Source organism: Phyllobates terribilis, unplaced genomic scaffold (genome assembly GCF_046119375.1).
Source record: "Phyllobates terribilis strain yellow unplaced genomic scaffold, ASM4611937v1 Scaffold_1__5_contigs__length_1240528914, whole genome shotgun sequence".
NCBI classification, from domain to species: Eukaryota; Metazoa; Chordata; class Amphibia; order Anura; family Dendrobatidae; genus Phyllobates; species Phyllobates terribilis.
In genome coordinates, this window is record NW_027362761.1 from 506,348,252 (window position 1) to 506,371,608 (window position 23,357).

General features: G+C 40.2%; 1 protein-coding gene across 2 annotated transcripts in view; it reads left to right on the plus strand.

The window, feature by feature from the left end:
- The window catches only part of ADAMTS6 (ADAM metallopeptidase with thrombospondin type 1 motif 6), a 350,370-nt gene that overhangs the window by 62,360 nt on the left and 264,653 nt on the right, over positions 1-23,357 (plus strand). Inside the window, exons 4-7 of one of the 2 annotated variants that reach the window (XM_073680240.1) lie at positions 2,157-2,325; positions 4,072-4,289; positions 7,686-7,769; positions 10,498-10,643. In XM_073680240.1, the coding sequence (XP_073536341.1) occupies positions 2,157-2,325; positions 4,072-4,289; positions 7,686-7,769; positions 10,498-10,643 (617 nt within the window). The remainder of the gene's footprint in view (positions 1-2,156; positions 2,326-4,071; positions 4,290-7,685; positions 7,770-10,497; positions 10,644-23,357) is intronic. The other variant, XM_073680241.1, reaches the window with a different exon arrangement.

A 23,357-nucleotide genomic window follows, 5' to 3' on the forward strand; every position in this document is an offset into this window, starting at 1 on the left:
CGGATAACATGCGTTTCAATGTGCGGATGGTACCCGGGTTTGGAGAAGAGGAGACTCTCCTCCAGACTCGGGTACCATAGAACCTGTAAAAAAAAGAAAAAAGAATAAAATAAAAAATATACATTATACTTACCTTCTGATGGCCCCCGGTGTCTTTGTCCTGGCTTGCTGGCAGCTCGCGGTAGACTAAAGGACCTGCGGTGGCGTCATTTAGTCATGTGACGGGTCACGCGACCGCTTTCCCAGAGGAGCATTGCGGCTTAAAAGTCTCCTCACGTTGGGATGTCAGGCATGACATGTCACTCTCCGCAAGGAGAAACGTTACCCCTTTGTTCCCTTCATGTGATTGGGTATATACGGTATGTCTGGATCGTATTGATGACATGTTGATTTATAAGTAGGGCGTTATCTGTCTCTGTTAGTGGATGGTGCTGCAAAGTTACTCGGTATAAAGGATATATGAAGGTACAAAAATTTCAGGTTCACTTTTTGAAATAAAATAAATTTATGTGGATCAGTAAAGTTGGGTTCTGCTTATATAACTCAAAATAGTTGGCTCTTTAATGAATGTAGTTGTAATTTATATTGATTAACATAATTGAGGCACAAAGCTACCTGTGTCAGATTTTTAAGTTACTGATTCTTAAAAGCTTGGCAGACTTGCTAGTCCCCTGTATGTAATCTACAAGTGCATTAAACAAAAACCTAAGGAGGAAATGGGAGGGGGGGATACATGATGCATACAAAGGGCCCAATTTCTGAAGGTGTTTTTGTCCATTTTTTTTTTGCATAAAACACATTCAAATGTCGCAATTCATAGTTGGCAAAAATCTCAAAATTTTTGAGCATTCTTTGGCCTGTCACGGCCAGCTTCACCCTAGTGTGCAAACCTGTGGCGGTGCGTGGAGAAACCCACCCATCTAATTCATCAAAAGTTGCGCCACTTTAGTGGCGTAACTTAAGTCAGATTTTTTTCAGTTAACATTTCTGTCAGAGGCATACACCGGTTGTAAGATTCTCCTAATTCATCAAGTGGTCTGCACTTCTTAATGAATTGGGCCACGGCCCCACTATCAGTATTTGGTGAGTATTCGGTCAGTATTTTTTCTCAGGAGTGGCAGCCAAAACCAGGAGTGGGTGATAAATGCAGAATTGGTGACTTGTTTCTATTATACCTTTTCTCTGATTGTTCCTCACCTGGTTTTGGCTCCCAGTCCTGAGAAAAAATACTGACCAAATACTGATATGGGGCCGTGGCCTTAGACTTCTCTTACTCCAGTGAATCCTGTTCATTAAGACTAACGTGCAAAGCGCCAGTCTTAATGAATCGGGGCCCTAAGAGTGCAGCCACATGGCGCGACTGATCATGTGCCGAAGCTCCTCCAAACCACGGCTGGCTAATAACTGCACAATTATGAAACTTAATTGTCAATTGGCCATCACAGTGGACGAAGTTCTGGCCGCGTGCAGCATGCGGCTAGCTCTCGTGTTTGATCTCACTCTAACACTTTATTGACTATCACATGTGAGATAAAACAATTAAAACTAATCAAAAAGGCATCTTTCACTGTAACCAGGGGTCTTCACCTTGATGAATGAGGAACCATGTAACCTCCAGTCCTAACCTAACAGGCAAGCGTAGAGACTGCAGTAACAAGACAATCCAAGCGCAATGGTAATATAAACAGCATACAAAACGATATGGTCCAAGAAGAGCAATAAGCACTAAAAATCAAGTAAAATAAAACCCAAGTAAAAGGTCATCGCTCACAACGAGGAAGGGATTCCGTCATCTCATAGGTTTCCCCACTATCAGTGCTTCATCACGAGTCTGAATCTTCAGTGAACATTCATTAGATAGTTCAGGAAATATTGTCTTTTTGCTAGATCATGACGCCATCAACTCTGTGCGAGGATGAAATATAAAGCTTTGTCAGTATCTGTATAATGATGAGGATGTGGGATGAAAAGTTAATTAAGGGAGCAGTCTGTTTGCTCCATACACCGCAGTGTGATTAATGCATTGTTCTACAATGTAAAAAAATGTAGAAATATTCACATTTACGTTACATTTCCCAGACGTCATACGCTCTAATGCAAATATTACAAGTCTCTCCAGTTTGTCTAAATCCTTTTCCTATTCTTTTCCATCCAAGCATGGCGTAATCGCTACTGAAGATGAAGAGTATTTTATTGAGCCTTTAGACAACATAACTGAAAACTCCAATCACTTTAACTCCGAAAGGGGCCACCCTCATGTTATTTACAGAAAGTCCGCCATCCATCAGCGGCATTCAAGCACCCAGGGACACTGTGGCGTGAAAGGTAAGATATGTGTCAGAGGAGGTGTCACTTTTTACCAATATTTTGAACATGTCAAAGAATAGTGAAACTAGAATTGAAGTATATTAAACAGGGGTTACAAGATTACACAAAATTATTGGTTTTAGTCTAGAAACTGCGCCAGTTATAGCCATGGGCTGTTTCTGGTATTGCACGTCGGTCTTATTCACTCAAATAGATCCGCACTGTGATACAAGACCATGCCCATTAATGTGTGACTCTGTTTTTGTAGACAAAAAAAAAGGATATGTTTGTTTTTGTTTGTTTTTTTTAAACTCCTACAACCTTTTTTCGACTATCTGCTGATTGAATGATTTTATTTAGGTTGGGAAACCCATTTTCTTACACCCCATTAATGATTACTCAGTTCAGGGTATTCATCTCTTGGGCAGAGTGAATAACAGTTATACAGAGTATTTCTGTTTCTGGCTAGCAGAGGCAACTACTTGCCTGTTGTACACAGTGCTGGCTCAGAGCAGTCATCAACCACTCTTTCCGGAGATTCAGCTGCTCCGCGTCAGCAGAGCAGCTCTTCTTCTTCCGGGCAGCTCTGTTGATGGGACGTGACTGCTGACATCATGCAGATTGACAGCCGACTCCCCTCAGTTAGGCAATGGGAAGCCGACTGTCCATCAACATGACGTCGGCAGTCACCCCCCCCCCCCCCTCTCACCCCCATTGACAGAGCGGAGCTTAACAGAAGCCGTTGCTCTGTTGACGTGACCTCATCGGAAGCCGGAGAATCTCCAGCGGGAGCGGTCTGTAACCCCTCTGTGTCGGCAGAGATCGGCGCCGCGCACAACAGGCAGGTACTTAGCAACTATCTGCCTGTTAATTCTTAGCCCTGTCATAAAAAAAATATAAATAATCCTGGATAACCCCTTTAAAAAATATTGCTCCGGCTTTCGGCTGTTTTTCATAATGAGAATAGAGCAGAAAAAAGTGCTATTCTTCTTTTCAAATATACCACAATCACTGTAAAGATTTAAAGGGTTCACTGAGATCCTTCACAATGGTCACAGCTGCTCTGTGAAAGAACACTAATGTGAACAAAACCTAATAGACAAGGCTTTGTAAAAGCATGGCTTGATCATCACTTAGTGTCTTGGTTCTGGCTGCCATTTTCTACCAAGAAAATCAATGCAGTCAGCTAATGGCCCCCAGAATGCATTATATTCACTACCGGAAAAAAAAATAGTAATATATTGTAGGCTCTAGAGTTAAGCAAAATATTCCCGTTGTCCTGGTCCGTGGTCCGGCATCCAACCTCAGGATTTCGTAAGCAAGAGAGGTGCCCAGGATGCCGGGCTCAGGATGGCGGTCCTGGACGCAGAACCAGCGCAGTGCAGATCTTTTTAGTAAACTCCTAGTAGTTACATTTCTGAATTGGGCCTACCTGCTAAAGGACTGATACTGATATTAATAAAAAAAAACAAAAAAAACGTATTCAAAGAATAATAATTAATACAATTAGAGTCATAGAAACGTGCTGAAATGGGATGTGTGAGGAAGATAAAATGGGAATTGTTATAAAGAAGATACAGTTCTCATCCGTTAAATCCCCAAATTCTGGTCCATCTGAATTACATGGACACATACAGTACGTTGCACAAATCTATGTATGTACATTTGTTATATATCCAAGCTATAGTGTAAAGGACGCAATGGCTTTGGCTGCTAGTAGTAATTCATGTCTGTTATATCTAATACAGTTGCTTTGATTCCTAGAAGATCTTACAGGGAACCACAAGCCTTGGTGGCTAAACCATACATTGTCCACCCCTACAACGCCTTCAGATAATGACACGGAAAATGGTCCTCGCCGGCAGAGGAGATCAGTCAGTGTTGAACGATTTGTGGAGACTCTAGTGGTGGCTGACAAAATGATGGTTGGGTATCACGGACGTAAAGACATTGAACACTACATACTGAGCGTAATGAATATTGTAAGTTTGACCCCTTCATCTATGTTTTTATGTAGTGTAAATCACATTATTTTAGAATCAAGCCCTGTGTCGGAGATGCCTTTTTCCCCAGCCAAATTATTGTTTCCAAGTTTCTGAAGATCGCAATCCAACCTGTAAAGGGTTCAGCTATTTTCTTCATTCTTTCTTTCTGAGCCATAGTCTCTCACTTGTGATAGTTCTCTGACATATCAGAAGGTAACTGAAGGTAGAATTTTCTTTTAGAACTGCAGTACCACTACCAAACTGATGAGGTGCATCACACCTATGGCCATTCAGTTGTGCAACATTTTATAATGAGATTAGATGTAACTTGAGCATTCAGATTTGGCCGTATGGTAAAATGGTTTAATTCCAATCATTTTATTAAAGTTTTATAAACTGTTAAATGGTTTAAAGGGAATCTGTCACCAGGTTTTTTTTTTACCCTATCTGAGATCATGATATAGAGACAGAGACCCTGATTTCAGCGATGTGTCACTTACTTAGCTAAGTGATATATTTTTGATAAAATCACTGCTTTATCTGCTGCAGATCTACTAGTTCTCTGAATACTGAGCTCTGTAAAACCCCGCCCACACCACTGATTGGCAGCTTTCTGTGTACACTGTGCATAGGCAGAAATCTGCCAATCAGTGGTGTGGACGGGGTTATATAGACTTCATGAACATAGAGGACTACATGGCAGCAGGTTTACTTGTCCTCTAGTGATAATCTCCTGCTGATAAATCAGGGATTTTTTCAAAACTACAGTAAGCAGCCCAATAAGTGACACATCTCTGGAATCAGAATCTCTGTCTCTACATCGTTCTGTTCTCAGATTAGGTGGCAAAAACCTGGTAACATACCCTTTAAATGGTACTCTGCAAACCTAAGGATTAAGTGTGCTATCAGCTAAATGTAGAAGTAAAAACAAGTGCATACTGATGGTATTTTGTAACTTTTGTGGCTTTATAATGTAATTATCATGTTTTTAAGTGATGGAGTAAAGATTTGGAAAGTTTCCAGTTAAGTAGCTGACATTATCTTTGGCTTGTAACATCTTGTGTCTGCCGGATCTAATGAGCAAGGGCTGCTTCCGAGCAGTACACCTACTCCTCTGTTCTGTCTTAGAAGTGGCGGTTACAGTACCTGTTGGACTCCTTTTATCATCCTGAATCCTTTCTTTATTCTGCTGGTTTAGTGGTTGGACGAACACTGATGTCATCCAGTAATTTTATAATGCTCACTAGCCGCCTACTCTTGGATGTCGTCTTCTGCTGTGTGTAGGTGTATTCAGTGTGAGATGTACCTAGCGATAAAAGGAAATTGTATGACGAGAAAATGGGTTCTTTGTGGTTTCTCAGATCTCTCCATTGTATTTTCGGGATCAGATTAATCTATCTTGTCCTTTTCAGTGATTTTCCGTAGAATGTTTTACTTCGCTATAATGTGATTATTTATTCTTTTATCAGTTACTAGCTTTCATAATAAAGCAGCTATGCGTAGCAGGGTAACTTGCTAAAGCTTATGCTCCCTGCACAGTGATTACTGTCGGATTCAGGGCCTTCATTTTTCTATATGTAAAGGGAAGGGTGGTTTGATTGCAATGAAATTTATCATTATAGGCAATGTAAGATTCTTCAGGTCACTAAAATCTCTCGTTACCGTCTCCATACTTTGCTAGATTGTTGGCCTGATTATTTTGCTGCTTGAAAATCAGACCGTGTATGGCTCAATTGAAATCCTATAAGCAACTATGCAATTATTTTTTATTTAATTGCATGTCATATAAAAAAACATAATTGATTTTCATTCAAATTTTCTTTGCCTCTGCAGTCTACATATATTACAATACAATGCATGCTGCTCATTGTTGTTCAGTTTCAGTCCTGACACTTATGCTCTCTATTGGTTTAGTCTCCAGATTTTCATGTCTTCTCCTGAATGTGAATCTAAGCTCAATTCTGATCATATATAATCATAATTGAAGTTAAAGTTTTGTTCAGGAAAAGACTGGAGGACATAGAAAGCCTGGGTGTTGGGATTAACAATAAAGGCATCAAGCCGCATGCAGTGTATTAATACCTACCAGCTGCACAAGCAAACATTTGATAAATTACAGAAATATTGTTTTCACATAATAGATGAAATGCCAGATGACAGAGGAGTCTACAGACAGCTTTCAAACTCTTCATTAAAACCGCAGCCCTGGTCAAATAAAAGAGATGGATCTAGACATTGTCAAATAATTATTGTTTTAACATATGGCATTGTTATCTAGAAGAACAGCCTTCACTACTCTGAAAAGAAAACCACTGTCTAAAATCTGTGGTGTATGAAGTATTCCCATTTTCACTCAGACTTAAAGGATGTCCCACTTTTTGGGAACTTCAATTACAAGTTTTGTTTTTGCGATTGATGACTTCCCCTAGAAGTAAATGGAGAGATGGCCCACTTCACTGAGGTTAACCTGTACATGTTGAAATTAGAAATATCCATCTGTGTCCTCTGAATCTCCCCTCAGCCTTAGGGCTCATTCAGACGTCCGATTCCATGTACGAGAAAAACAGCCAGCGGAGTTTGAGCGGAGTTTGAGCGGAGTTTGAGCGGAGTTTGAGCGGAGTTTGAGCGGAGTTTGAGCGGAGTTTGAGCGGAGTTTGAGCGGAGTTTGAGCGGAGTTTGAGCGGAGTTTGAGCGGAGTTTGAGCGGAGTTTGAGCGGAGTTTGAGCGGAGTTTGAGCGGAGTTTGAGCGGAGTTTGAGCGGAGTTTGAGCGGAGTTTGAGCGGAGTTTGAGCGGAGTTTGAGCGGAGTTTGAGCAGAGTTTGAGCAGAGTTTGAGCAGAGTTTGAGCAGAGTTTGAGCAGAGTTTGAGCAGAGTTTGAGCAGAGTTTGAGCAGAGTTTGAGCAGAGTTTGAGCAGAGTTTGAGCAGAGTTTGAGCAGTTTTTCTCGCACGTGTAGAGAGGAAAATAAAGTTTCTCGCCACCTTCTCCATCCTGACAGTCCGTGAAAATCAAGCCGCACTCTGTTGGCATCCAAGTGCGATCTGATGTTTTTCGTGGACCCATTGAACTTGCTATGCCGATTTTAATCAGAACCTTTGATCAAAATCAAACATGTCCCCACGATTTTCCGCGGACCTCTCGGTCAATGAAAAACCATGGGCATGTGAATGGCCCCATTTACTATTACAGGTGCGAGTGCTGTCTTTAAAAACACAGATGGCATTCCTACATGAAAATCTGATGTCTGAATGAGCCGTTAACGACCCCTTTATTAAATGCATATCCGTTGTGTGAACAGTTCACTAGTGAAAATGTCATTTATGTTAAGCCATTAATCTTTGTTTCATTGTTTCACTGTCTGACTTTGTGTCTATTCTTCTTTTCTGGAGGTCAGGTTGCCAAACTTTACCGTGATTCCAGCCTAGGAAACGTTGTGAATATCATAGTGACTCGATTAATAGTCCTCACGGAAGACCAGGTAGGAGCTCATTCACATTACTCTTTAATTATATAACATTATCTTGTCCAGATAGGAAAGTCTTACAAAAACATGACCACAACTAGATTTTATACCAATAGTCAAATGGTTGTAGTCCCTTTCTTTATCTTTAGTTCTAACCGATATTAAAACTTTTATATTTAACTATTTAAGTGTGTCTTACTGTACTTAATAGTTCTTAAAACTTGTTACCTGCAGTTTATGAAAGGATTAATACAACCCATTGCTATAACTGCCTAGATCCACAGTGCAATATTTGCAATTACCCTATTTGATCGTGAGCCTGTAGGTGGTTTCACTCACTCGTAAGTAAAAGAAAAAGAATGCTAATTAAAGGGAACCTGTCATGTCCCCAAACACTATTAACCTCACAGATATGGGGCTAATCTGCATGTTAATAGTGTTACAATGCGGTCTGGTCACCATACTGAAAATGCGGCTAACAGGAGAAAATTAACTTTATTCCTCCTGGGACATGACAGCTTTCAGTCATAGAGGCGTACCCGGAGCGGCTTCATTCACTGCTCACTGTAAGCACTTTGACCGCTCACTGTAAGCACTTTGACCGCTCACTGTAAGCACTTTGACCGCTCACTCTGCACAAATGCACTACAGAACGAGCAGTCAATCAAAGTGCTGGGGTGTGCGTACAGCCACTGCTCACTGTGTACTGAAGCAGCCCCGGACATGCCAATACGACTGAAAGCCAGTGACTCACAGAAGGAATATAGTTCATTTCCTCCATGTAGCAAGGCGACCAGACAGCATTAGAATGCTATTAACCTTCAGATTATCCCTATATCTTTAGATTAATAGCGTTTGGAAAAATAAGTTCCCTTAAATTTTTTGTCGGAAGCTAGGTTTTTTCCAAAATGAATTGAAAACCACGCTTCCGATTATTTAACTAGAGTATGATCGTGCTTTTGTAGCCATATATAGGCGGGATTAGAAAACCCATTTTCATATACCCTATTAGGAAATTCTCAGTTAATAGATAAGTTCCTCTGTTCAGGATCCTCCTCTCTCGAGTATAGTAGAGACCAGTTATAAAGAGCGTCTCTCTCTCCGGATACCTGTCCCGCGTTACACAGACAGCCATCCAACAATCACTGTGTAGTGCTTATTTTATTCCTGTGGTGGCGCAGCCAAAATAACTTGAACCCGTAAAATTAGATTTCACCAAAGAATAAAGCAGTTTGCTGGAGGACCCAGCTGGGAGACAATGTGATCAGCGTGAATTTCTGCTTCCCAGAAAATCGCACATCTCTTGGGCAAATGGTCTGCTAATTAGTTGAATTCCCTAATAATGAAATATAATGGAGGGAGTTATCAGTAAAATGCGCAAAGTATATAATTTGTTTTTTTAAAATCACAATTGAAACTTCTTAGGTGGCCAAGTATGGGTTTGTATGATAGATTGGCCCTTTGCCCCATCGAAGACATTAATTATGCAAAATATATCTTATGTGTTTGATTTCAAGAGTTTTTGACTAACTTTATGCGTAATATACTAGACCTAAAACTATAAGGAAATGGTGAAAGAGCAGCCATTCTCAAGGTGCCCATACACCTTCAACAATCGTTGGCCGAAGACTCGTTTGGTTAAGAGCGATTCTTCTCAACTCCCACATACGCATGCATGCTCAATTTGGCCATTTGTTTTGAATGGTCAGAGAGGAGTAAACCTCTGCAAGACACCTCAAGACTGGCTGTGATTTTGTTTGGCGGGACACCCAGCAATCCCAAGATTGATATTCTGGAACTCTTAGAACGGGGCTGTGTAGGGCACCGTCTTGAGGAACGAAGGGGCACATGCTTGACTTCTGCTTCATTCATTGCTTATGGGACTCCTGAGTACATTAATCCATATTTTTGGCAGTCCTATTGATAATGAATGGAGCAGATGCCAAGTATGTGCACCTCTACTTGATTTATGAGAGGGCTCTATGCTATACTCGGGGGTTCAGGATTTTTTTGACATCCCAGCGGTCCGACGACTAGTCAGCAAGTTATCCTCTCTTCTTTGAATAGGAGACAACTTGGGATTTTGGGAAAACCCTGTTTGCAATTCCTATTGACACCACTTCCTAATGACTATATCCATAGATCTCGTGACCAATAATTTTTATAAATGTAACTTTTCATGAATTCACCAGTTTTTCTCCGGTCTTCAGTCTGGTCAGACGGGGGTAAATCTGGTACCTCCATGTGTAGTAGAGATTCAGCTGGCTGGGAACAGCTACTTCTGTGTAACATGGCTTTACTTACTGGCTTTACTCATAGGAAACCTAGTACAATATGAGTTTTTTTTATGGGCTCTTAATAAAATATGAATATTATTAATTTGAGTTATTCTGCTGGATGTGCTGCTGTTAGGTCTTTTCATCTAATTTGCTACTTGCATAGCAGGAACTGTCTGACATAAGTGGGGTTACAAACCTACTGATGTGTTAAATGCCTGCTCCATGATAATGTGAAATTATTATATTGACATAATCACTATTACATTTGGAACACACAATACGTCTGCTCAGTAATACGCTGGCTGAACTCTGGGTCAGATTTTATAGAGATAAATATTGGCAAGGAGAGATTATTCCTAGAAACCACTGCATCTAATTATAGTCCCATTTTAGTCTTCAAAAGGCTTAACAACTGACCTTAGTAATTTGCTTGGAACATTCCTGGTATGCGTCTTGTATTGCAGCCAAACTTGGAGATAAACCACCATGCGGACAAGTCCCTTGACAGCTTCTGTAAGTGGCAGAAATCCATCCTCTCGCACCAGAGTGACGGGAACACCATTCCAGAGAATGGCATCGCTCACCATGACAATGCTGTACTCATCACCAGGTAGGAACTCTATTGTCGTCAGGTGTATTCTCAGTGGCTATGGCTCCTTTATGTTCTAATTTATGGAAAAATTATTGTCAATAATGTTTGTTCCCAATGTTTCCACACCATTTATGTGCTGAAGATAGCTTTACAATAGAACCCTTGTATTGTTTTTGTTTTTTGCTCTAATAGGATCCTATGTTATCTTTATGCGGTAGGTTTGTCTGTATGGTGATAGAGGACCCTAAGCCACTTAAATTTGGCAAAAAGAATAAAAAATGTGGCATAATCAAAGACTGGCACTTGCAGTACAACTTTTTATGGTGGCATTCTATTTTTTTTTGTCTTTATTTTTTATTTTTATTTTTGGTTTAGTTTGTTTCTAAGTACCAAAGTTTCACTTGGCGGTATGATTGTAGCCTCAGGCATTTGTTTCCTATCCACTAAATAGGTGCTAGATCTGTTGGGGTCAACACCAATTAGTCAAGTTGGGGTCAACACCAATTTATTGCCTCCAGCAGCAAAGGAGTGCGTATCGAGGGGTGGTCGAGCATGTGCCCTGCCACACCAAATAGAGTTTATGCCGGTGATGAAAACAGCCGAGAGTAGTAGTTGGACCTCCATCGATCTAGCATGTATCTCCAGTGTGTACGTGGAAAGCAATTGTATTCAATACCGTAGGGTTTATTCTATGAAATTGCTTGTGCATTGTTCTCATGTACAATCTTTGTTTGCCTACTGGAATTAAGAGTTCTTCTAATCAACCTTCTATTTACCTTACTGCCATTCGGATGTTATCTACACTGTAGTTATCGCTATTTGGTACATTTATAATTTAATTTTAATTTTTAAAAATCCTGTTATTTACTATGTACTTATGGGTGTGTATGTTCAGACTATACATTACATCCGGCTTTGTGACTGGCAGAGGTACTACTGTGTACGTTTTGTGTGTTGGCAGACTACTTTGGGCTGTTGTATTTCTCTACTCTTTCTTTGATCGACTAATATGGTCTTAGATATACTAAGAGGGTCATTGGAATAAAGAATCTAGTCTACCACAGTACCCCATAGTAAAAAAATGCATGATGCTCATTTTAGCTAGTCTGAAAGATGGCACCAGCACAGTCTTTGGCGACATGATTATCCCATAAAAATATTGGCATTGTCTGTGAAATGTCTAAAGCGGCTCTCTTGTCTTCTGCAGTCATTTTTCAGAAAAAGGGCACGTTTTTGCTTTCGGCTTTGCAAACTCGCATAAAGTATAATAAGACTACAATTTTGTATAGCCAACAAACTTAAAGTGGTTGTCCCATATACAAAGTACATTTTAATCAATAGATCTTGTAATAATAATAAGTTCCACAATTGGATGTGAAATAAAATGTTCCTGTGCTGAGATAATCTTATAAATGTGCCCCTGCTGTGTACTGTGTAATGGCTGTGTCTGACTGTGCTGGAACATGGTCTGATCATACCACAGCTCCTGGGCAGGGGAGGAAACAAAAGAGTATACAGACAGGACGGCATAGGATTGCATCTGATTTTTTTCTGTGAGGTAAATCATTGTCCTGCTGGTTTATAAACATGTTTTACCTCACAGAAAAAATCAGCTGCGATCCCCTGCTGTTCTGTCTGTATTCTCTCTTTATCTTATTCAGACCATGTTCCAGCATGGTCAGTCATAGCCATTACACTGTAAATAGCCAGGGTGCATGTATAAAATTATCTCAGCACAGGAAAACTTTTTTTTAACACATCCAATTGTGGGACTTATTTTTATTCCAAGATCTATTGATTAAAATCTACTTTGTTCATTGCAAAAACCCTTAAATTATTGATGATTTTACCTATGACCATCTATTTTCTGTGGTTGCTGTAAGATGATTTATTTAAATTTATTTTGACCTCCCTCTGCCCTCAAGTGCGATATGTTAAAAGGGCTTTCTGGGATTTCCATTAACAATTTCCGATTGGTGGGATTGTGGGCCTTCCTTTTCTTTTGATTTTTCCTCTTCACCTTGCAAGAGCCACAGGCAGGGCTTCATAGGTGTACGCATATGGTAAAAACAGGGGCCTTCACTAGGTCCCCCGCCTGCCATAACAATGCAATCAACACTTTGCAATAATGGACAGATGGACATCATTAGGGACATTTTTCCGTATTTCCAACCTCTTAAATGCTCCTATTTTTGGAATGGGTTCCATTCGCAGCAGATAGACTTGGGTGCTAGTTGTATAACACAGTCGGCACCTGCTGTGTGTGGAGCCATACATGTAAGGCAGGTGTTGCCAATGAAAATCTGGGTAAAGTAGGCACACAATTGCTGTGAGTTGAAGCTATTGCCATGGTTTGCCATGTGCTGATGCCCGCCCTGCGCTGGTGATCCAAAGTTCCGACCCCCTGATGTAATATTTATATCCAAAAGGATAGTCCGGAAATTGCTCTTAAATGTGCATTTGTATCCAATTTTTATATTTCCATTGCAGTTTTAATGAAAACTTTTATTATTTATTACAAAAAAAAAATAATTATAATATATATATATATATATATATATATATATATATATATATATATATATATATATATATATTTTTTTTTTTTCATATATATATATTGTGTGTGTGTGTGTGTGGACACACCTTCTCATTTAAAGAATTTCCCGTATTTTCATGACTTTGAAAATTGTACATTCACACTGAAGGCATCAAAACTATGAATGAACACATGTGGAATTATATACTTAACAAAAAAAGTGTGAACCAACTGAAAATATGTCTTATATTCTAGGTTCTTCAAAGTAGCCACATTTTGCTTTGATGATTGCTTTGCACACTCTTGGCATTCTCTTGATGAGCGTCAAGAGGTAGTCACCGGAAATGGTTTTCACTTCACAGGTGTGATGGTTGGGACCATCAGTTGTGTTGTGCAGAAGTCTGATGGATACACAGCTGATAGTCCTACTGAATAGACTGTTAGCTGCTTTTTTCTTGCCATAATACAAATTCTAGGTAAAGAAAAACGAGTGGCCATTATTACTTTAAGAAATGAAGGTCAGTCAGTCTGAAAAATTGGGCAAACTTTGAAAGTGTCCCCAAGTGCAGTTGCAAAAACCATCAAGCGCTACAAAGAAACTGGCTCACATGAGGACCGCCCCAGGAAAGGAAGACCAAGAGTCACCTCTGCTTCTGAGGATAAGTTTATCCGAGTCACCAGCCTCAGAAATCGCAGGTTAACAGCAGCTCAGATTAGAGACCAGGTCAATGCCACACAGAGTTCTAGCAGCAGACACATCTCTATAACAACTGTTAAGAGGAGACTTTGTGCAGCAGGCCTTCAAGGTAAAATAGCTGCTAGGAAACCACTGCTAAGGACAGGCAACAAGCAGAAGAGACTTGTTTGGGCTAAAGAACACAAGGAATGGACATTAGACCAGTGGAAATCTGTGCTTTGGTCTGATGAGTCCAAATTGAGATCTTTGGTTCCAACCACCGTGTCTTTGTGCGACGCAGAAAAGGTGAACGGATGGACTCTACATGCCTGGTTCCCACCGTGAAGCATGGAGGAGGAGGTGTGATGGTGTGGGAGTGCTTTGCCGGTGACACTGTTGGGGATTTATTCAAAATTGAAGGCATACTGAACCAGCATGGCTACCACAGAATCTTGCAGCGGCATTCTATTTCATCCGGTTTGCATTTAGTTGGACCATCATTTATTTTTCAACAGGTCAATGACCCCAAACACACCTCCAGGCTGTGTAAGGGCTATTTGACCAAGTGGGAGAGTGATGGGGTGCTACGCCAGATGACCTGGCCTCCACAGTCACCAGACCTGAACCCAATCGAGATGGTTTGGGGTGAGCTGGACCGCAGAGTGAAGGCAAAAGGGCCAACAAGTGCTAAGCATCTCTGGGAACTCCTTCAAGATTGTTGGAAGACCATTTCCGGTGACTGGTGACTACCTCTTGAAGCCTATCAAGAGAATGCCAAGAGTGTGCAAAGCAGTCATCAAAGCAAAAGGTGGCTACTTTGAAGAACCTAGAATATAAGACATATTTTCAGTTGTTTCACACTTTTTTGTTAAGTCTATAATTCCACATGTGTTAATTCATAGTTTTGATGCCTTCAGTGTGAATATACAATTTCCATAGTCATGAAAATACAGAAAAATCTTTAAATGAGAAGGTGTGTCCACCAAACTTTTGGTCTGTACTATATATATATATATATATATATATATATATATATATATAAAAATTACAGTCACCATATTATATAGCACTGTGTGCTTACAATTGCTCATTTTGCCTTTTTACCCAGCTAATTCTTCTCTTTTCTCTGCTCCATGTAGAAACAGTCTATTTTCCCTGCAAAAATCATTCCCCTCTTCAACTCCTGACCCAGCTGCTCCCTCCTCCCCTCTGCCAGGGACTTTGCAGTGACTCATGAGTCATGCAGGGAAAAGTGACTTCCTGTTTCTACACAGAGCTTAGAAGGATTGAGTTAGTCAGTTTTTAATCACATAATGTCACAGACCTAATGGAAAAGAGCATAATTAGCTGGGTAAAAAGGCAAAATAAGCAATTGTAAGTACACACTGCTGTATAATATGATGACTGCAATACCTTAAGAGGATAAAAACTTTGAAGGGAGGAGGAGGAGTGCTTCTTTAAATCTTTACTCTTCTACATGGGACAGTATGAATTTTTAAGATCTAAGAGGGTGGACCTTTCCCAGGAACCACAGTACTAGCGAAGTGCTGTGCTCCTTTTTATATTTTATTTTCCTCTTTTTTCTAGTGTTAAAAGAGAAACTCTCTGCAGTGACGAAGTCAAAGAGACCTTTAGCTCTTCCCTCTCTGGATCACCAGATGTCCCATAGGTCAAATTTACTCAATCATTATATTGGGGCATATTTTGGTTTCATGGCGTAAAATTATATCTTGGGAATATCCCAATAAATAAGTATAAAAAATATTAATTACCTGAAAATTCTCTCTCTATTTTTTTTTTACTTTACCATAACTGTTAATTCATAATATGTGAATGTTTTATGCACAGATGAAAAATAGTGTTGTTTTTTCCAGTAATATTCAGTGATGTGGAATTATTTTGCCACATTTTCATTGAGACTCTGCGTTATGACTTACATGGAGAGAATATGCATGAATAATATGTCTGCAGAATTTTTGTCACTCATCTTCCTACAAACTATATCTCACCATGAGTCATAAAAATCATAACATTCAAAGATTTCACTGAGGAAATGTGTTCTGTGGCACCAATATAGGATGTCTGTTATAGCGTTCACTAATTTATTTCCCAAACCATGGAGAACGGCCAGTTGAGTAGTCTGCATTTTTGCCTATGAAAAATGCTTGCTATTTTTTATTGAAATTTTTATAGGAGCAGAACATGCGTAAGCTAAATAATTTTCAGGTGAAATAGAAAGCTGGATTATGGATTAATACTTAATGGTAAGTGCTTCTACCATAATTCTAAGTGAATTTGTAATAGAAAAGGTTTCACCACCATAGTTTTATATGTTTTAGCAGTGAAAATAACTCTTGGAAGACTTTGAGGTCTAGGCAACAGGACGGTAACATATTTCCATCGATTTAAGAAATGGAACAAAAATATCAAAAATGGGATTTTCTGGGGGCATGTCCTTAAAGGGCATGTCCCAGGAAGAGCATAGGTTTAAAGGGAATCTGTCACCAGATTTGACCGATCTAAACTATTAATTAGGGCATTCAGGTTATAGGTTGCTGAAGATGCCTTGTTGTTGAGAAATCATCTTTTATCACTTTATATAAATGACCTCTTCCAGGCTATGGGGAGGACGCTGCCTGGAAGATAACTCTGCCTTCAGAACTTGTTTTACATGAAACTGCTCTCTCTTCTCCGGATCTCACTGCAGAGCTGTGTGTGATTATAACTAACACATCTGCAGGATCCTCTCAATGCTTCGGCTTCCATCTCACCGCACACAGGGTTGCAATATTTTTTGCAACCTTCAAAGAGCTGCTAACAATGTGTTTGCAAAAAGACAAAGTTCACTAAGTTAATTTCTCTTGTTCTGTGTTACTTGTCTCACACTGGTAACTCCCCCGTCATGTAAAATAATCTCTGGAGGCAGAGTTATCTTCCAGGCAGCGTCCTCGCCATAGCCTGAAAGAGGTCATTTACATATAAGGAAAATGTCAATTTCTCTAGAATAAGACAACAGATTGCAAATATAAAGGTATCATTTTTTTCAGCTTCCTACGACCTACATGCCCATATAGATGGATTAAAAAGGTTTTTCCTATTGACAGATTCCCTTTAAATGATTAAAACACAGGTTATACTGAATCTTTTCTCACAAAACTATATATAAAATCTACTCCATCCTCTTGCTGTATAACATGAGGCCTGCAGGTTGGACTACATTTTCATGGTGACAGATTCCATTTAAGCAGTTTTTGCAAATAGATTGTGTTTATTAATTATTTAGCAACCACTTTTTGCGAGCTCATAAGCCTGAATCTACGAAGAAAAAATTCACCGGTACTCAATCCACCAAATGTCCAATTGAGTAGCCTCTGCTTGTATTGCCAAGCAAGATAGCCTTGGCAAATCAACAAATCAAATGGTAAGAGAAGCTCCATTGTTGTCCAAAAGTTAGTGAGCACAACGTGCTTGACTTTATAGCAAAGTAGTAAGTTTTTAGTTTAGTCATTGCTACCTGGTGGTCCAGGGGTTGTATGCGCCCCTTGTGTCACCCCCAAGGGAAGGCAAATTGATAAGCTGCAGCTGCCGTAACTAGGATAATATTTACGCTGAGTGCTCCTCTGGTTTCTCATTGATTATATATATATATATATATATATATATATATATATATATATATATATATATAATACTAGATGGTGGCCCGATTCTAATGCATCGGATATTCTAGAATATGTACGCGGCCGACCGGCCGCGACCAATCAGCAGAGCGGTGTTTAAATTTGGCGCCAATATCGCTGATTGGCCGCCGGCCGCGACCAATCGGCGAACCGTGTTAGTGAGGACCGGGGAGCGGCGCTGCCTGTGCGGGTACTTCCACTGTGAGCATGCCCAGGTGTTGTAGGGAGGTCATACAGGCACGTGGAGGCCACACACAATACTGAGCCTCATTTTGACTTGTTTTAAGGACATTACATCAAAGTTGGATCAGCCTGTAGTGTGTTTTTCCACTTTAATTTTGGAGGTGACTCCAAATCCAGGCCTCCATTGGTTAATAAATTTGATTTCCATTGATGATTTTTGTGTGATTTTGTTGTCAGCACATTCAACTTTCTACAGAACAAAGTATTCAATGAGAATATTTCATTCATTCAGATCTAGGATGTGTTATTTGAGTGTTCCCTTTATTTTTTTGAGCAGTGTATGTATATATATATGTGTGTGTGTATATATATATATATATATATATATATATATATATATATATATATATATATATATATATATATATATATATATATATATATATATATAGTTTTGTGACTTTTGACATTTTCACGTTATTTTCGCCCAACTCCAACAGAGTGGGCAGAGCAGGGGTGGAACCCCAGCTTTTCTGATTCTTGACTAGCAGCGGACGTTCCCTACACCACAAACCTTGCATGAGTCCTTGACTGATTTATGGTGAGGTGCACACCACTTCATGCCTCGCCTAACTCATTAAGAAGCGTGGGTCTCCTAATGAATCTGGTGCCTCGCACTCTACCCCACCCCCTCATCAAAAAAGGTGTGAACAATGCTGGTCTTGGTGAATCGCGGCTTAAGTGCACTTCCATGCCCTGACCCAATCATGGCTGAATTTGGCATTTCTGTTGCATCAAGGTGGCAGTTGAGCTCCCACGTTGCTATATGTTAGACTAGGGTCATACGAGTGTATATTCCCTCATCCAAGAGAATCGGCTCAATTGGTATGATCATTCTGTGATCTGATTTTCTCGGATGAGGAGAAGATGGAGAAAAAAAATTTTCTCCATTCTGTCAGTCTGTGGAAATTGGACTGCACTCAGATGTCATCAGAGTGCAGTACGATGGTTTCCACAAACTCATTGACTTGTATGACCAAGAGCGATCCGAATATCTGTTCAAACTCAATCCAATATTTTGACGGATCGCACTTGGTCCAAAAATACGGCTATGTGCATGAACACTTAGGTTGGCAACCACTGGTTTGGGCAACAAAGGGGAGATGCCAGCTTACTTCTTGAAAACACAACTGCTCTATGCACATTTCTTTATGCTGTTCTCCTAAATTACCATAAAGTTGTTTGCAGCAACTCTTGCCTTGTGGTAATGCATGCAACTGAAAAAATGGAGGACGTGAAGTAGACGCAATTTGTGCTATACTGTTGATGCCTGCAGTTAATAGCGGGCATGTCCTTGAAAGATCTGCCCTAAACTGTTTCAGCTGCAGTTATGTTTTTATTCTATTTTATGTTCCTATCCAAATTACTTTTCCATAGTGTAGGACGTTGACATTTTAAGTAACAAGAGAATCATTGCATCTCCTTATGTGCAAATATCAAGGTACTGGCCTCTCTCCATTAATAAAATACCTACAAAAATGTTTATTGGGTGAGTAAGGCGACAGCTGCTTACTCAGAAACCGTTGTTTTATAAAGCCATAGAATGACGCCCATAGATGTCTTCTTTATACGTGGGATAACAGATAGTTTGTCAATAGTTTACATTTTTTATTTAACTTCTAAATCATTAAACCCACTTTCTTTTTCTTAATATTTAAATGTATTTTCACCTGGAATAAGGCAACCTGTGTTGTTGTTTCTGTTTATATTGGAAACCATGATACTGTGCCATTTTTGTCAGATGATGGACACCACTGGGGTTCCATGGATCCCATTGACTTACAATGAGGTCTGTTGCGTCCTTCTGATAGATCCAACTTTTTGATTAGAAAAAGAGGTTGTAAAACTACAGCTCCTATCGAGCCCCAACAGGCACAGGAAGTCCCAGTCGTCTGGAAAGTTGTCCTGCAACAGTTAGTGCTCTTACAAAAAGGCAGCTAGTGTCCGCAGGGAGCACCAAACGTTGATACACCTTGGAAAAAACCAAAGTGCTCACTCACCTGCTGTCGTTTTGCAATTCAGGCGCAACCCAGTAAATCGCATGAGACTTATCCCTGTAAGGAGGCTGGATCCGCTGAATCCTGGACCCACCGGTGCCGGGACTGTAAGAAAGACGAACTAAGAGAAAAGAGCAGCTCTGCCATAGGGACGAAGAGGAGAATCCAGGGTATGAATGAACATTAATGCACTACGCGCTTCACAGCCGTTCAGGCTCCTTCATCAGGTGAATCAGGAGTTAATCCATGAGATTTGATCATTGTTCGTCAACTTGTCACCCCATGTAAGATGACCTTCAGGGCGGTTGATTGTCTTTTCGGTCACAGTGTGATCCGACAAAGCATCAGATCGCACTCAGATCAATGTTCTTCTATGGGTCTGTGCCCATACCCTATTGCTGCATGCCCGATTTACATCTGATATTGGGATCACACTTGGCCATGCAAGTCGTTGAGTCCTTGGAAAAATTCGGACTGCACAGGGATGACATCTGAGTGCAATCCGATTTTCGTAGACTAACAGAATGGAAAAGATGGAGGAATTTTTATTTTTTCCCAATCTTCACCTTATTTGAGAAAATTGGATCACGCTATCCTCAAACTTCGATCAGAGTGTGATTAGCATAATCTCTTGGATGAGAGACAAATGCACTGTGTGACCCTGGCCTTAAAGAGCCACAGGTTGGAGATGGCTGGTGCCGGATACCTATCCAAGTGGTGCTGTTGGAAAAGTAGGGAAGGTTTAGACTATTCAGCTCAGTCTGTTAATGTGTGAACCGGATCACTGGTTCCATTTTTGAACATTTAGTATAATTTGTTAAATACTAAACTGGGGTTGTGTTAGACCTTTGTAATGATTAGCCTTGTGTGAAAACACTGCAGATACAGGGAATGTTGTAGCATTTTAATAAGGAGATCCACCACTTGGAACCAAGTAAACGATCTACATTCATTAGTTTTTCAAATCCTATAAAACTTGGCGGCACATCGTAATACAGAAGATGAGCTGATTGGGATCATTTTTATGGTATTGTGGACAATCTTGAGAAGTTTTGATTACATTTTTACTTTTAATGCTGGTGGCTTAGCAGAAATCTTTCACCGTTTTTTTTGCTACCCCATCTGAGAGCAGCATGATGTAGGGGCAGAGACCTTAATTGAATCAATGGTTCACTTTCTGGGCTGTTTGCTGCATTTTTATTTTATAAAATCACAGTTTTATCTGTTGCAGATATAGCAGTTGTCTGAATGCTGAGGCCTGTATAACCCCGACCACACCACTGTCAGTTTTCTGCCTATGCACAGTGTACACAGAAATCTACCAATCAGTGGTGGAGGAGGGGTTATACCGAGCTCATGAATATGGAGGGCTACCTGTCAGCAGGTTTACTAGCCCTCTATAATCTTTTGCTGATAAAACCGTGATAGTTTTTATACAATTGCAAGCAGCCTAGTAAATGACATCTCTCTGGAATCAGGGTCTCTCTCTCTACAATTTGCTGCTCTCAAATTGGCTGGCAAAAAACAGTGATGGATTTCCTTTAATATAGTTTAAGAATACAGTAATATTTGTGGTGAACACTTAGCATACACCCTCGTAAAAAAACCCTAAGGTGCTCGTAGGCTTCAATTATGTGCCAGAGGAGTGTCCTTGGCTTACCTTTGATCGGTATGTAGATAAATAATGTTACATCAACTCTACTGTAAACCAACGTCCAACATATGCAACTGTTCAGGTATACAATTACATATGTCTATCACAAGTGTTTAGGATACCATTTATTATTGCCTCTCCCAAACATAGTCTCCAACTGTTGTATCAATTTACAGCCCCAAAATCCATCAAATGACTGTCGAGTCCCTCAATTGTGGCGGGGCTGGACAACAAACTAAAGTTTTTTCGGAACCACCTGACTTCCCCTCAATAAATGTTGACGTAGAGAAGGATCTGATCATTGGAATTTCCACAACTGATTTTTCTGGTTTTCAGGGGTGACTGAGCATTGTGTGGGGAATCGGGAGAGATGCTGTAGCGGTCTACCAAATGTATGTGTTCATATTTTCAAGTATTCTGATGATTGAGCAGACATTGAACGAACAGTTGTCTACTGAACGATCATGTCAGAAAAAAACACACATTTCATTTTATATTGTCCATTGCTATCTTTTTGGGAAAGCTCTTTTCTGGATCAGTGTCTATTAGTCAAAAATGTTATAAACAATCGATTTTGTTTCAGATGCCAGTCTGCCATTGGATGGTTCAATCAATATTTCGTTGTTAAATTTCACATATTAACTTTGTTCCTTGCCAACCGCTACTCCGATGCCTCTTCCCTGTGCCAGCTGTTGCACTGGTTACCCATTCGCTATAGAGTTCAATATAAACTCATCACCCTCACCCACAAAGTGCTCCATGCTTAAGCACCGCCCTATATCTCCTCCCTCGTCTCACTCTACCACCCTACCCATTCTGCTAATGACCTAAGATTAACATCCTCAATAATCCTAACCTCCCACTCCTGTCTGTAAAACTTCTCGCCTGCTGTGCCAATTCTTTGGAATGCACTACCCAGGACTCTTCGATTAATCTCCAATACCCACAGTTTTAAGCGTGCCCTAGCTGGTGTGTCACTCTCCATAAGGAGAAACGTTACCCCTTAGACCTCAGTACAGAGCCTCTCCCCTAGCCAAATCAGTTCTCATACTTTGCACTGACGAGGGCCAACAGCCCCAAACACCGTGTCTGCAAATTGAGTTTCTGATTTGGCTTTTAGCCTAAGTCATATTGCACGACTCGTTAAAGGGTTGATTGTGACTTGTAGGATTGCTGCTTCCAATAGGTGGCGCTATAGAGTACAAGTCCTCTTTTTCTCTGAAGAGGCAATTTGCATACAAGCGTGCCCTAAAAACGCATTTCTTTAGACTGGCCTATCGTTTCACCTCACTTATCTAACTATCCCTTTTTTTCCCATTCAAAATTTACTTCCAAATCAGGACCCTTGTTTCATCTGTTCACACACTCCCATGTACTTAATAGACTTCTGTGTCTGTACTTGTTCACATACTGGTTGGTGATTGGTTGATTTAGTATTATGGGGGGGTCTGCTATACCAAGGCAGGTTATTACACTTGGGGTTATCTAGTTTGGAAAAACGAAGGCTTAGTGCTGATCTTATTAATATGTACAAGTATATGAGGGGACAGAACAAAGACCTTTTTACTCTGAGGCCTGAGACGGGGACAAGGGGGCATCTTCTACGTCTGGAGGAAAGAAAGTTTAATCATAATCACAGACGGGGATTCTTTACTGTAAGAGCAGTGAGACCATGGAACTCTCTGCCGCATGATGTTGTATTGAGTGATTCACTACTAAAATTTAAGAAGGGCCTGGATGTCTTTCTTGAAAAGTATAATATTACAGGTTATAAATACTAGATTCCTTGATAGGGCGTTGATCCAGGGAACTAGTCTGATTGCCGTATGTGTAGACGGGAAGGAATTTTTTTCCCCAGTGTGGAGCTTAGTGTTTGCCACATGTTTTTTTTTTGCCTTCCTCTGGATCAACACGTTAGGCTATGGGTTAAACTAGATGGACTT